Source organism: Spermophilus citellus (genome assembly GCF_964194105.1).
Source record: "Spermophilus citellus genome assembly, chromosome: 7".
Taxonomy (NCBI): Eukaryota; Metazoa; Chordata; class Mammalia; order Rodentia; family Sciuridae; genus Spermophilus; species Spermophilus citellus.
In genome coordinates this window covers 78,820,631-78,836,231 of record NC_138188.1, presented here as the reverse complement: position 1 = coordinate 78,836,231, position 15,601 = coordinate 78,820,631, and the positions used below count along the sequence as shown (strand labels likewise).

The 15,601-nt window shown below is 41.2% G+C and overlaps 2 protein-coding genes across 2 annotated transcripts; both read left to right on the top strand.

Annotated features, from left to right (window-relative positions):
* Positions 1-2,231: 2,231 nt before the first annotated feature.
* On the top strand, positions 2,232-2,951 carry LOC308653340 (proline-rich protein 23C-like; the record flags this gene model as incomplete). Its single annotated transcript, XM_081301940.1, has 1 exon — positions 2,232-2,951. One exon carries the CDS (start codon positions 2,232-2,234, stop codon positions 2,949-2,951), a length of 720 nt encoding a protein of 239 aa, XP_081158066.1.
* Positions 2,952-9,724: 6,773 nt separating this feature from the next.
* On the top strand, positions 9,725-10,444 carry LOC308653339 (proline-rich protein 23C-like; the record flags this gene model as incomplete). The annotated part of the gene is made up of 1 exon (XM_081301939.1): positions 9,725-10,444. The coding sequence occupies one exon, from the start codon at positions 9,725-9,727 to the stop codon at positions 10,442-10,444; it is 720 nt and encodes a 239-aa protein (XP_081158065.1).
* Positions 10,445-15,601: the final 5,157 nt, after the last annotated feature.

Here is a 15,601-nt window from a genome sequence, read left to right as displayed (position 1 = left end):
GATCCAGCTATACCACATTTGGGTATTTGTCAAAAAATAAAAAATAAAGACAGCACATTTTACAGATAGCATGCATACCATCTTTATTGCAGCACAATTCACATTAGCCAAGTAATGGGATCAACCAAGGTGTCTGTCAACAGATAAATGGATAAAGAATATCATATATATATATATATATATATATATATATATATATATATACACACACACACACACACACACATATGCACACACACAAAATGCAGTTTTATTCAGACATAAAGAAGAACAAAAATGTCACTTGCAGAAGAATAGATGAAACTGGAGACCATAATTTTTTTGAGTGAATAAGTCAAAATCAGAGAGAAAAGTACCATGTGTTTTCTCCCATGTGTGGAAACTAGGAGGGAAAAAAAGGACCCCATGAAATTAGAAGGGAGATGGGAGAGTAGAGGGAAGGGATCAGGGGAGAAAAGAAGGAATAGTGAGGGAAGCACTGGGGAATGAAATTGATCCATTTATGGTTTTGTGTAGTAACCAATGAGCCACAGTGAAAGTTGCCATTCTGTACATTTTATAGGCACTGATGAATGGAAGAAAAGCAGGCAGGCCAGCAGACAGGCAGGCATATGAGAGATAAATGTTTGCAAGAATGTAGTGAAATTGAAACACATTGGGCTCCCGCGAATGTAAACCAAGAAATAGAAACATTGGAAATAAAACAGGGTAGACACACATGTTAATATGAAAGGCACACACAGTACCAAATCAGTGTTCGTTAGGTGTACACAATAAATACCTAAATTAAGTATAATTGATTTAAAGTCACGATTGCATTTGATTCTACAACAAACATAAATGAAGTGTTTAATTATGGGAAATTTTGCTTTACCACTTAGAGCCTCAGCTGTTGTAAGGGGAAAAAAAAGATCATATCTGGCAAGACCAGGGTGAGGAAGTACCAAGGATTGAACCCAGGGATAACAATTTAACCACTGAGCCAAATCCCCAGCCCGTTTTTTTTTTTTTTTTTCTTGAGACAGGGTCTCTCTAAATTGCTTAAGATCTCTTTAAATTGTTGAGGCGGGCTTTCAACTTGGGATCCTCTGGTTTCAACTGGCCAAATCGCCCGGATTACAGACATGCACCACTACGCCTAGAAAAATCATTTTTTAAAACAGTAAAATGGTGGACATATAAGTAAGTGCTCAATAAAAAAGAAAAAAAAGTTAATTGTATTGCTTTAATTTTAATAATGCAATTAACAATTTTATTACAGGCCTTAACCTTCAGGAACAAACTGCCATAAAGCTTTTCATTTTAGTATTTAAAATGCACTTTTCCTAAAAGAAAAATCTACATTTTTCATTTATTCTTAAGATAAAACGATTGTCAAACATTAAAAAGAATTTCAGGCCGGGCATGGTGGTGCAAGCCTGCAATCCCAGCAACTCAGCAGGCTGAGGAAAGAGGATCAGGAGTTCAAAGTCAATCTCAGCAACAGTTAGGCTCTAAACAACCTACCAAGATCCTAACTCTAAATAAAATACATAAAGAGCTGGGGATGTGGCTCAGTGATGCAGTGCCCCCGAGTTCTAAGTACCTCCCCATCCCCTCAAAATAATAATAATAATAAAATACTCAGAACTGGAATCTTGCTTAGCATTTGTAAGTCCCTGAGTTCAATCCCCAGCAGCAGAAAGGACAAAGTGGGGGGGCACTTTAAGTAGCCTTTGGGTGGGTTGGCGGTTGGGGATTACTAGGTGCAGGGGACTTTTTGAGTGTTTTCCCCAGAATCCTGGAAGACATGAATTCTAACGTTAGCCATCTTGAAATTCTACGCCTGTTTTTATCCCTCCACGCAAGAAACACCAGTGATTCTGCCCACTAGGTATTTCCCCACAGAGACACACCACAGCCAAAGCTGTTAGCCAGCCGACTCCTCCCATCTAGGGGCGGAGCTCCGTAGGGGCGGAGCTTAGCGTGACACTGGAACTTGGGTTGCGCGGGCAATATAATTGGCCCTCCAGGGCGCATCCGGGTCAGTGCATAGTTGCAAGGTTCCAAAGTGGGACGCCAAGCACAGCAGTGGGCGCAGATCCAAAGAAGCTAGGACTGCCGCCCACTCGAAAGCTTAGCGCACCTCCCCTGTCCTCTGGACCTGACTGTCAGCACGCGCAGGACCGCGCCGCCTGCGCCCCGCACTCACTTTGCCCCGAAACGGGAGCATCCACCACAGCGCTGTCGACATGGTGGGCATTCGTCCACGCAGCCCCAGCGCCTGCCCTGCGCCCTGCGGGGGACCACAGCCTGGAGGACCTGGCCCTGCCAAACGCCGCCGACTAGACGACCCTGCAGACCCTGCAGAGGCCCCGGCGGAACCCACCTTGCAAAACTCTGCAGCAGCAGCCAACGCCACCGCGCTCACCTCCGTGGTGGTTGTGGCCGCGGGCTGCTCCTTACAGGTACCCATGGACGACGGCGACCTGGTGCTACAGCCTGCGCCAAGCTCTGTCCTGCAAGTGAGTCTCCAAGGACACAACCTCATTCTGATCCCTGAGGGCCTCGTGGGAGCCACCGACCAACGCCCAGGAGGCCAGGGAGACTGTCCTGAAGACCCGGAACTGGGCGCCTTCCTGAGACCCCTCGGTGAGAACATGGTCGTCGAGCAGGGATTCTTCTGCGAATTTATGCCAGAGATCGTCAGAAAAATAGAGGCCTTCGAGGAGCAATGGATGGACCCTCCAGCCGGCCCGCAGGGGCCCATCCCATATCTCCGTGCTTGGGCCCCCACCCCTAGTCCAGTGAGGCGCTCTTCTAATCCCGCCTACGACGTGGATTTCCACCTTCTGAGGCCCTTCCCCACCTCACCACTGCAACCTCTACCTCCCTCTCCAAGTTCAAGTCCCCAGGTGCGTCCTCAGCGCTCTCCAGGCCCTAGGAGCAAAGCCTGCAGACGTCTGTTCTAGGAAGAAAGGAACTTCTCCCCACCCCACCACCGGACCCAACTCCTGGACACTCTCCTGGGGGGCCTGCTGGATCCCCAGAGCCCCTCAATAGTCAGCAATTCTGTGCTGACAATTGTTTTTTCTGTACCCGATTGTAAGGAAATAAAGACATCACGAAGAGAAGGCAGATTCCACATTTCATCTTGGAAATGGAAAATCTTCAGGAAAACCAAAAACTGTGTTTTCAGATTTGGGGGATTCTTCACAGGATCATTCTCTAAACACACACACACACACACACACACACACACACACACACACACACCCCATTTCCCTGCATTTTGTAGACGTTGTTTTCTCTCAAATGCACTTTTTAACTCATGTCGCCATTCCCCTCTTTTTTCCCCAAACCAAGAAAGCACTGGCTTTCTTATGCTGTGAGTTTCCTTCTGTGTTTTCCCATGGATTTATGAAGACATTCAGCCATAGCATGTCTAGTTCTTGATTTTTCCAGCTGCTGCCCCAGTGAACTGCCAAATACTATGATGGTTGCCACATCTGATTGTATGGTGTTTGTTCTCAGCAGTCTCTTAACCTGTTGAAGAAATTCTCTTCCAATCTTACTTCTTAATGTAAATGAGATTTATGTGGAATTTTATCAGATGTTGTCAGCATGCATTGGAATATATTTTTTAAATAAGTTCATCTGGTGATTTAAACCAATAGACTGATGGAAATGTTTGCTTTACTGCTATTCCACAGTGTTTTCTACCATTTAAATTGTACCCTGATTTTTTTCTAATGTAAATAAAACTTGTAACATTTGAAATGTTAATTTATTACCATGTTTGCTTCATTTCTATAAAGTAAAATATTACAAAACTGAAGCCAAAGGGTCATTTCATTTCAAAACATCAGTAACTATTCAGATTGACCACCGCACCTTACTAATTATTATTTTTAATTTTTAGTTGTACCTGAAAATACCTTTAGTTTATTCATTTATCTATTTTTTAATGTGATGCTGAGGATTGAACCCAGTGCCTCCATGGACTAGGCAAGGGTTCTACTGCTGAGCTACAACTCCAAATCCACATTACCAATTCTTTCCTACCTTTTTATTCTTAACATTCTACTCATTCAGTCTAGCCTCAATTTTCATCTGGCTGAAGAATATCCTTTCATAGTTATTTCCACCATGTCCTATGTGTGGTAAACTATCTTGGTTCTATAAATTTGAACATGGTTTTGCATGATAAACTCTCTTAGTATTGTATGCCTGAAAAGGCCATTATTACTCATGTATGAACATTTCAATTTGGTGTCAACACAGCTTATATATAATCAGAGATATGATAAATTATTGTATAGTTGTGTATTAAGAATTGTAAGGCAAAATAAATTTTAAAAAGAAAAAACGCCGTTATTACATATTCATTCTTAAATATAAAATGATATATAACTGTTTGAACAATATTCGCCTATTGCCATTTTTGTGATTGCAAGATAAAAAGTCTGCGAATCAAGTTGTTATTCCTTTTAGATGTGACTTTTCTACTCATTGTAGTATATTTTTAAATTGTCTTATTTTACACTTTGTGTTCCTTGATTTTTAAATGTTTTTATTATTGCATTATAGTTATACATAATAGTGGGGTACATTTTTGACACTCATATATGCATAGAATATAATTGGTTCCATTTTAATAACCATTACTTCCACTTTCCCTTCTCTCCACTCTCCCCTGTTCCTCTTCCTCTCTACTAGTCTTCCTTCTATTTATTTTTAGCTTTTTAATCAGTTGCTTTATAGATAATACATAATGACAGAATGCACTATGACATATTCACATATGTACATAGCATAATATGATCAATTTCACTCCACAGCTCCACACTTTGCCCACTCCTCCTCCTTCTCCCTCAATTCCCTTCTTCCATTCCACTGATGTCCCAAAGGAAAAAATTAAGAGCATGAATAAAGGGCTTACAGAATGAGGAAATCTTTACCACTACTCTTCTGACAGGGAATTAATACTTAGAATATATTAAGAACTCAAAAATCTTAATCCCCCCCCCAAGTCACAAAAGAACCAATCAATAAGTGGGCAAAAGAACTAAACACACTTCTGAAAAGAAGAAATACAAACGACTAACAAACATGAAAAAAAAATGTTCAAAATGTTCAACATCCCTAGAAATCAGGGAAATGGGAGATACAGGAGTTTGGATTGCTTCAGAATCATGAAAGATCCAGTCATACCAGTGTTTTGGAAGAATCATCCAAACATATTTTTAAATCATTAGGAATTGTGACAGAATCAATATGGAACAGAGTAAAAAGCATTCAAGAAATGAGGGGCAAGAGCCCCAGGGTTGGAATGACAGTGGAGAGCTGCACTAAGAAAGAGTAGTGGGCGGGATTGGTGTGGTGGCTCCCGTATTCCCAGAAGACCATCCCAACATCTGAAGGTTGAGGCAGGAGGGTCACAAGTTCAAAGCCATCCTCAGCAACTTAGTGAGGCCCTAAGCAACTCAGTGAGACCCTGTCTCTAAACTACAAAAAAGAACAGGGAGTGTGGATCAGTGGTTGAGGTTCCCTGGGTTCAATCCCTGGTACCAATACAAAACACAAAAATAACAAACAAACAAAAAAACAAAAAAACAGTAGTGTGGAATTGAATGACCATTTCTAAAATAATCAATGCATTTGGGAATGAGAAGGATGGTTAATTACCAATGAAATCTAAATATGAGATCCAGGCAGTCTCTTCAACTCATACAATTAGTCTTACATCTCTTGGAGCTAGGGGTAGGAACCTAAGCACCTGACCCAGAGTTTACTGAACAGATAGGTTGAATTCTCAAATTAGGCAAGTCTGTGCTGGTGAGGTCACACCTCTGATTGGGCTCTGACACATGGGGTAAAGACAACCAGGTGGACAGATTTGAATATCTTGAATTCCCAGACCCCAAGCCTGGAGAACTGGCCTGGTCTTCTCTGTTAATGGTTGACAGTGCCTTGCATTAAGTTGACAGAAGCAGCTCCCTGGCAAGGCAACATGAATTGACCTCAAAACCTTCCCTTAACTCCTCTCCACCACAAGGCCAGTAATTAAAGTTAAGCCCAGAAATATGGGCCTGTAAACAATGAAGGGGAGGGAAGAAAGGCACATAATTGTGTGTGTGTGTGTGTGTGTGTGTGTGTGTGCCTGCGCGAGTGTGTGCATGCATGTGTGTGTGTGTGTGTGCAGGTGTATGTGTCTGTTCTGCAGGATTCACCCAACATAAACCAGTAGGAATCAAGTATAAAACTGAAGCTGCTGGATATCAGCCTGTTAAAGAGAGAGTTTGGAAATTTAGAAGAATTCTCCTGTAATACAAGAGAGTTTTAACACCCTGGCAAGGACTTTGTTAAGACAGTACTCACATTCTTAAAAGCAACTCTCAGAAGCTTGGAGAAAAGAATGATCCACAGTACAAGCATATAAGCATATAAGTCTTACAGGAGGCAGGACAAAAGTGTTGAAAAGAAAGAGGACTTAGAGGTCACCTGTCAGAAATAGTCTATGAGAATATTCAAATAACCACAAAGTATACCAGAAGTAGAACTGTAAGAATAATAGGGAATCAGATAATCAGGTCATAAAAGACTATAGGAGAGCCATAGACACTTCATTAGACATCTGAGAAGTAAATGGTGTGTAGTATTCTGAGACCCAATTTATTAAAGTAAAAAAAAATAGAAGAGAGGAATATTTTATAGAAAATATAAGAAAATAATTGCCAATAATTATATGAAAAAAAATGATGTGGCCACACAGGTAATCAGAAATGCAAAATAAAAACACAGGGTAGCACTTTACTATATCGGGTAGGAAAAGATTTAAGAATCCAGCAATAAGAAATGCTTGCAAGGCAAGTAACCCAGTCGATAAATGGGTACATGAAGTGTACAGACACTTCTCAAAAGAAGTATGAAGGGTCAACAATTATATAAAAAAATGTTCAACATTTTTAGCCACCAGGGAAATGCACAACAGGGTAGGGGATGTGGCTCAGCAGCACAGCACTTGCTTAGCACCAGCAAGGCCCTGGGTTGGATAATCTGCACCAATAAAAATAAATAAATAAAGGGAAATGCATATCAAAACTATACTGAGCAGTGGTGTACGCCTGCAATCCCAACTGCTAGGGAGGCTGAGGCAGAAAGATTGTGAGTTCAAATCCAGCCCCAGCAACTTAGTGAGGCCTTTAGCAACTCAGTGAGACCCTGTCTCTAAATAGAATACAAATAAGGACCTCGGGATGTGGCTCAGTGGTTAAAGGCCCCTGGGTTCATTCCCCAGTACAAAAACAAACAAACAAACAAATAACCTATACTGAGATTCCATCTGACTTCAGTTAGAAGTGCAGCCATCAAGAATACAAACAATAAATGCTGGTGAGGATGGGATGATGGGGTAAGAAACTCTTACACACTGTTGGTGGGAATATAAATTAGTACAGCCACTATGGAAATCAGTATGGGGGTTCTTCAAAAGGCTAAAAATAAATCTTCCATATGATCCAGCTATACCACATTTGGGTATTTGTCAAAAAATAAAAAATAAAGACAGCACATTTTACAGATAGCATGCATACCATCTTTATTGCAGCACAATTCACATTAGCCAAGTAATGGGATCAACCAAGGTGTCTGTCAACAGATAAATGGATAAAGAATATCATATATATATATATATATATATATATATATATATATACACACACACACACACACACACATATGCACACACACAAAATGCAGTTTTATTCAGACATAAAGAAGAACAAAAATGTCACTTGCAGAAGAATAGATGAAACTGGAGACCATAATTTTTTTGAGTGAATAAGTCAAAATCAGAGAGAAAAGTACCATGTGTTTTCTCCCATGTGTGGAAACTAGGAGGGAAAAAAAGGACCCCATGAAATTAGAAGGGAGATGGGAGAGTAGAGGGAAGGGATCAGGGGAGAAAAGAAGGAATAGTGAGGGAAGCACTGGGGAATGAAATTGATCCATTTATGGTTTTGTGTAGTAACCAATGAGCCACAGTGAAAGTTGCCATTCTGTACATTTTATAGGCACTGATGAATGGAAGAAAAGCAGGCAGGCCAGCAGACAGGCAGGCATATGAGAGATAAATGTTTGCAAGAATGTAGTGAAATTGAAACACATTGGGCTCCCGCGAATGTAAACCAAGAAATAGAAACATTGGAAATAAAACAGGGTAGACACACATGTTAATATGAAAGGCACACACAGTACCAAATCAGTGTTCGTTAGGTGTACACAATAAATACCTAAATTAAGTATAATTGATTTAAAGTCACGATTGCATTTGATTCTACAACAAACATAAATGAAGTGTTTAATTATGGGAAATTTTGCTTTACCACTTAGAGCCTCAGCTGTTGTAAGGGGAAAAAAAAGATCATATCTGGCAAGACCAGGGTGAGGAAGTACCAAGGATTGAACCCAGGGATAACAATTTAACCACTGAGCCAAATCCCCAGCCCGTTTTTTTTTTTTTTTTTTCTTGAGACAGGGTCTCTCTAAATTGCTTAAGATCTCTTTAAATTGTTGAGGCGGGCTTTCAACTTGGGATCCTCTGGTTTCAACTGGCCAAATCGCCCGGATTACAGACATGCACCACTACGCCTAGAAAAATCATTTTTTAAAACAGTAAAATGGTGGACATATAAGTAAGTGCTCAATAAAAAAGAAAAAAAAGTTAATTGTATTGCTTTAATTTTAATAATGCAATTAACAATTTTATTACAGGCCTTAACCTTCAGGAACAAACTGCCATAAAGCTTTTCATTTTAGTATTTAAAATGCACTTTTCCTAAAAGAAAAATCTACATTTTTCATTTATTCTTAAGATAAAACGATTGTCAAACATTAAAAAGAATTTCAGGCCGGGCATGGTGGTGCAAGCCTGCAATCCCAGCAACTCAGCAGGCTGAGGAAAGAGGATCAGGAGTTCAAAGTCAATCTCAGCAACAGTTAGGCTCTAAACAACCTACCAAGATCCTAACTCTAAATAAAATACATAAAGAGCTGGGGATGTGGCTCAGTGATGCAGTGCCCCCGAGTTCTAAGTACCTCCCCATCCCCTCAAAATAATAATAATAATAAAATACTCAGAACTGGAATCTTGCTTAGCATTTGTAAGTCCCTGAGTTCAATCCCCAGCAGCAGAAAGGACAAAGTGGGGGGGCACTTTAAGTAGCCTTTGGGTGGGTTGGCGGTTGGGGATTACTAGGTGCAGGGGACTTTTTGAGTGTTTTCCCCAGAATCCTGGAAGACATGAATTCTAACGTTAGCCATCTTGAAATTCTACGCCTGTTTTTATCCCTCCACGCAAGAAACACCAGTGATTCTGCCCACTAGGTATTTCCCCACAGAGACACACCACAGCCAAAGCTGTTAGCCAGCCGACTCCTCCCATCTAGGGGCGGAGCTCCGTAGGGGCGGAGCTTAGCGTGACACTGGAACTTGGGTTGCGCGGGCAATATAATTGGCCCTCCAGGGCGCATCCGGGTCAGTGCATAGTTGCAAGGTTCCAAAGTGGGACGCCAAGCACAGCAGTGGGCGCAGATCCAAAGAAGCTAGGACTGCCGCCCACTCGAAAGCTTAGCGCACCTCCCCTGTCCTCTGGACCTGACTGTCAGCACGCGCAGGACCGCGCCGCCTGCGCCCCGCACTCACTTTGCCCCGAAACGGGAGCATCCACCACAGCGCTGTCGACATGGTGGGCATTCGTCCACGCAGCCCCAGCGCCTGCCCTGCGCCCTGCGGGGGACCACAGCCTGGAGGACCTGGCCCTGCCAAACGCCGCCGACTAGACGACCCTGCAGACCCTGCAGAGGCCCCGGCGGAACCCACCTTGCAAAACTCTGCAGCAGCAGCCAACGCCACCGCGCTCACCTCCGTGGTGGTTGTGGCCGCGGGCTGCTCCTTACAGGTACCCATGGACGACGGCGACCTGGTGCTACAGCCTGCGCCAAGCTCTGTCCTGCAAGTGAGTCTCCAAGGACACAACCTCATTCTGATCCCTGAGGGCCTCGTGGGAGCCACCGACCAACGCCCAGGAGGCCAGGGAGACTGTCCTGAAGACCCGGAACTGGGCGCCTTCCTGAGACCCCTCGGTGAGAACATGGTCGTCGAGCAGGGATTCTTCTGCGAATTTATGCCAGAGATCGTCAGAAAAATAGAGGCCTTCGAGGAGCAATGGATGGACCCTCCAGCCGGCCCGCAGGGGCCCATCCCATATCTCCGTGCTTGGGCCCCCACCCCTAGTCCAGTGAGGCGCTCTTCTAATCCCGCCTACGACGTGGATTTCCACCTTCTGAGGCCCTTCCCCACCTCACCACTGCAACCTCTACCTCCCTCTCCAAGTTCAAGTCCCCAGGTGCGTCCTCAGCGCTCTCCAGGCCCTAGGAGCAAAGCCTGCAGACGTCTGTTCTAGGAAGAAAGGAACTTCTCCCCACCCCACCACCGGACCCAACTCCTGGACACTCTCCTGGGGGGCCTGCTGGATCCCCAGAGCCCCTCAATAGTCAGCAATTCTGTGCTGACAATTGTTTTTTCTGTACCCGATTGTAAGGAAATAAAGACATCACGAAGAGAAGGCAGATTCCACATTTCATCTTGGAAATGGAAAATCTTCAGGAAAACCAAAAACTGTGTTTTCAGATTTGGGGGATTCTTCACAGGATCATTCTCTAAACACACACACACACACACACACACACACACACACACACACACACCATTTCCCTGCATTTTGTAGACGTTGTTTTCTCTCAAATGCACTTTTTAACTCATGTCGCCATTCCCCTCTTTTTTCCCCAAACCAAGAAAGCACTGGCTTTCTTATGCTGTGAGTTTCCTTCTGTGTTTTCCCATGGATTTATGAAGACATTCAGCCATAGCATGTCTAGTTCTTGATTTTTCCAGCTGCTGCCCCAGTGAACTGCCAAATACTATGATGGTTGCCACATCTGATTGTATGGTGTTTGTTCTCAGCAGTCTCTTAACCTGTTGAAGAAATTCTCTTCCAATCTTACTTCTTAATGTAAATGAGATTTATGTGGAATTTTATCAGATGTTGTCAGCATGCATTGGAATATATTTTTTAAATAAGTTCATCTGGTGATTTAAACCAATAGACTGATGGAAATGTTTGCTTTACTGCTATTCCACAGTGTTTTCTACCATTTAAATTGTACCCTGATTTTTTTCTAATGTAAATAAAACTTGTAACATTTGAAATGTTAATTTATTACCATGTTTGCTTCATTTCTATAAAGTAAAATATTACAAAACTGAAGCCAAAGGGTCATTTCATTTCAAAACATCAGTAACTATTCAGATTGACCACCGCACCTTACTAATTATTATTTTTAATTTTTAGTTGTACCTGAAAATACCTTTAGTTTATTCATTTATCTATTTTTTAATGTGATGCTGAGGATTGAACCCAGTGCCTCCATGGACTAGGCAAGGGTTCTACTGCTGAGCTACAACTCCAAATCCACATTACCAATTCTTTCCTACCTTTTTATTCTTAACATTCTACTCATTCAGTCTAGCCTCAATTTTCATCTGGCTGAAGAATATCCTTTCATAGTTATTTCCACCATGTCCTATGTGTGGTAAACTATCTTGGTTCTATAAATTTGAACATGGTTTTGCATGATAAACTCTCTTAGTATTGTATGCCTGAAAAGGCCATTATTACTCATGTATGAACATTTCAATTTGGTGTCAACACAGCTTATATATAATCAGAGATATGATAAATTATTGTATAGTTGTGTATTAAGAATTGTAAGGCAAAATAAATTTTAAAAAGAAAAAACGCCGTTATTACATATTCATTCTTAAATATAAAATGATATATAACTGTTTGAACAATATTCGCCTATTGCCATTTTTGTGATTGCAAGATAAAAAGTCTGCGAATCAAGTTGTTATTCCTTTTAGATGTGACTTTTCTACTCATTGTAGTATATTTTTAAATTGTCTTATTTTACACTTTGTGTTCCTTGATTTTTAAATGTTTTTATTATTGCATTATAGTTATACATAATAGTGGGGTACATTTTTGACACTCATATATGCATAGAATATAATTGGTTCCATTTTAATAACCATTACTTCCACTTTCCCTTCTCTCCACTCTCCCCTGTTCCTCTTCCTCTCTACTAGTCTTCCTTCTATTTATTTTTAGCTTTTTAATCAGTTGCTTTATAGATAATACATAATGACAGAATGCACTATGACATATTCACATATGTACATAGCATAATATGATCAATTTCACTCCACAGCTCCACACTTTGCCCACTCCTCCTCCTTCTCCCTCAATTCCCTTCTTCCATTCCACTGATGTCCCAAAGGAAAAAATTAAGAGCATGAATAAAGGGCTTACAGAATGAGGAAATCTTTACCACTACTCTTCTGACAGGGAATTAATACTTAGAATATATTAAGAACTCAAAAATCTTAATCCCCCCCCCAAGTCACAAAAGAACCAATCAATAAGTGGGCAAAAGAACTAAACACACTTCTGAAAAGAAGAAATACAAACGACTAACAAACATGAAAAAAAAATGTTCAAAATGTTCAACATCCCTAGAAATCAGGGAAATGGGAGATACAGGAGTTTGGATTGCTTCAGAATCATGAAAGATCCAGTCATACCAGTGTTTTGGAAGAATCATCCAAACATATTTTTAAATCATTAGGAATTGTGACAGAATCAATATGGAATAGAGTAAAAAGCATTCAAGAAATGAGGGGCAAGAGCCCCAGGGTTGGAATGAGAGTGGAGAGCTGCACTAAGAAAGAGTAGTGGGCGGGATTGGTGTGGTGGCTCCCGTATTCCCAGAAGACCATCCCAACATCTGAAGGTTGAGGCAGGAGGGTCACAAGTTCAAAGCCATCCTCAGCAACTTAGTGAGGCCCTAAGCAACTCAGTGAGACCCTGTCTCTAAACTACAAAAAAGAACAGGGAGTGTGGATCAGTGGTTGAGGTTCCCTGGGTTCAATCCCTGGTACCAATACAAAACACAAAAATAACAAACAAACAAAAAAACAAAAAAAACAGTAGTGTGGAATTGAATGACCATTTCTAAAATAATCAATGCATTTGGGAATGAGAAGGATGGTTAATTACCAATGAAATCTAAATATGAGATCCAGGCAGTCTCTTCAACTCATACAATTAGTCTTACATCTCTTGGAGCTAGGGGTAGGAACCTAAGCACCTGACCCAGAGTTTACTGAACAGATAGGTTGAATTCTCAAATTAGGCAAGTCTGTGCTGGTGAGGTCACACCTCTGATTGGGCTCTGACACATGGGGTAAAGACAACCAGGTGGACAGATTTGAATATCTTGAATTCCCAGACCCCAAGCCTGGAGAACTGGCCTGGTCTTCTCTGTTAATGGTTGACAGTGCCTTGCATTAAGTTGACAGAAGCAGCTCCCTGGCAAGGCAACATGAATTGACCTCAAAACCTTCCCTTAACTCCTCTCCACCACAAGGCCAGTAATTAAAGTTAAGCCCAGAAATATGGGCCTGTAAACAATGAAGGGGAGGGAAGAAAGGCACATAATTGTGTGTGTGTGTGTGTGTGTGTGTGTGTGTGTGTGCCTGCGCGAGTGTGTGCATGCATGTGTGTGTGTGTGTGTGTGCAGGTGTATGTGTCTGTTCTGCAGGATTCACCCAACATAAACCAGTAGGAATCAAGTATAAAACTGAAGCTGCTGGATATCAGCCTGTTAAAGAGAGAGTTTGGAAATTTAGAAGAATTCTCCTGTAATACAAGAGAGTTTTAACACCCTGGCAAGGACTTTGTTAAGACAGTACTCACATTCTTAAAAGCAACTCTCAGAAGCTTGGAGAAAAGAATGATCCACAGTACAAGCATATAAGCATATAAGTCTTACAGGAGGCAGGACAAAAGTGTTGAAAAGAAAGAGGACTTAGAGGTCACCTGTCAGAAATAGTCTATGAGAATATTCAAATAACCACAAAGTATACCAGAAGTAGAACTGTAAGAATAATAGGGAATCAGATAATCAGGTCATAAAAGACTATAGGAGAGCCATAGACACTTCATTAGACATCTGAGAAGTAAATGGTGTGTAGTATTCTGAGACCCAATTTATTAAAGTAAAAAAAAAATAGAAGAGAGGAATATTTTATAGAAAATATAAGAAAATAATTGCCAATAATTATATGAAAAAAAATGATGTGGCCACACAGGTAATCAGAAATGCAAAATAAAAACACAGGGTAGCACTTTACTATATCGGGTAGGAAAAGATTTAAGAATCCAGCAATAAGAAATGCTTGCAAGGCAAGTAACCCAGTCGATAAATGGGTACATGAAGTGTACAGACACTTCTCAAAAGAAGTATGAAGGGTCAACAATTATATAAAAAAATGTTCAACATTTTTAGCCACCAGGGAAATGCACAACAGGGTAGGGGATGTGGCTCAGCAGCACAGCACTTGCTTAGCACCAGCAAGGCCCTGGGTTGGATAATCTGCACCAATAAAAATAAATAAATAAAGGGAAATGCATATCAAAACTATACTGAGCAGTGGTGTACGCCTGCAATCCCAACTGCTAGGGAGGCTGAGGCAGAAAGATTGTGAGTTCAAATCCAGCCCCAGCAACTTAGTGAGGCCTTTAGCAACTCAGTGAGACCCTGTCTCTAAATAGAATACAAATAAGGACCTCGGGATGTGGCTCAGTGGTTAAAGGCCCCTGGGTTCATTCCCCAGTACAAAAACAAACAAACAAACAAATAACCTATACTGAGATTCCATCTGACTTCAGTTAGAAGTGCAGCCATCAAGAATACAAACAATAAATGCTGGTGAGGATGGGATGATGGGGTAAGAAACTCTTACACACTGTTGGTGGGAATATAAATTAGTACAGCCACTATGGAAATCAGTATGGGGGTTCTTCAAAAGGCTAAAAATAAATCTTCCATATGATCCAGCTATACCACATTTGGGTATTTGTCAAAAAATAAAAAATAAAGACAGCACATTTTACAGATAGCATGCATACCATCTTTATTGCAGCACAATTCACATTAGCCAAGTAATGGGATCAACCAAGGTGTCTGTCAACAGATAAATGGATAAAGAATATTTTATATATATATATATATATATATATATATATATATATATATACACACACACACACACACACACACACACACACACACACATATGCACACACACAAAATGCAGTTTTATTCAGACATAAAGAAGAACAAAAATGTCACTTGCAGAAGAATAGATGAAACTGGAGACCATAAATTTTGAGTGAATAAGTCAAAATCAGAGAGAAAAGTACCATGTGTTTTCTCCCATGTGTGGAAACTAGGAGGGAAAAAAAGGACCCCATGAAATTAGAAGGGAGATGGGAGAGTAGAGGGAAGGGATCAGGGGAGAAAAGAAGGAATAGTGAGGGAAGCACTGGGGAATGAAATTGATCCATTTATGGTTTTGTGTAGTAACCAATGAGCCACAGTGAAAGTTGCCATTCTGTACATTTTATAGGCACTGATGAATGGAAGAAAAGCAGGCA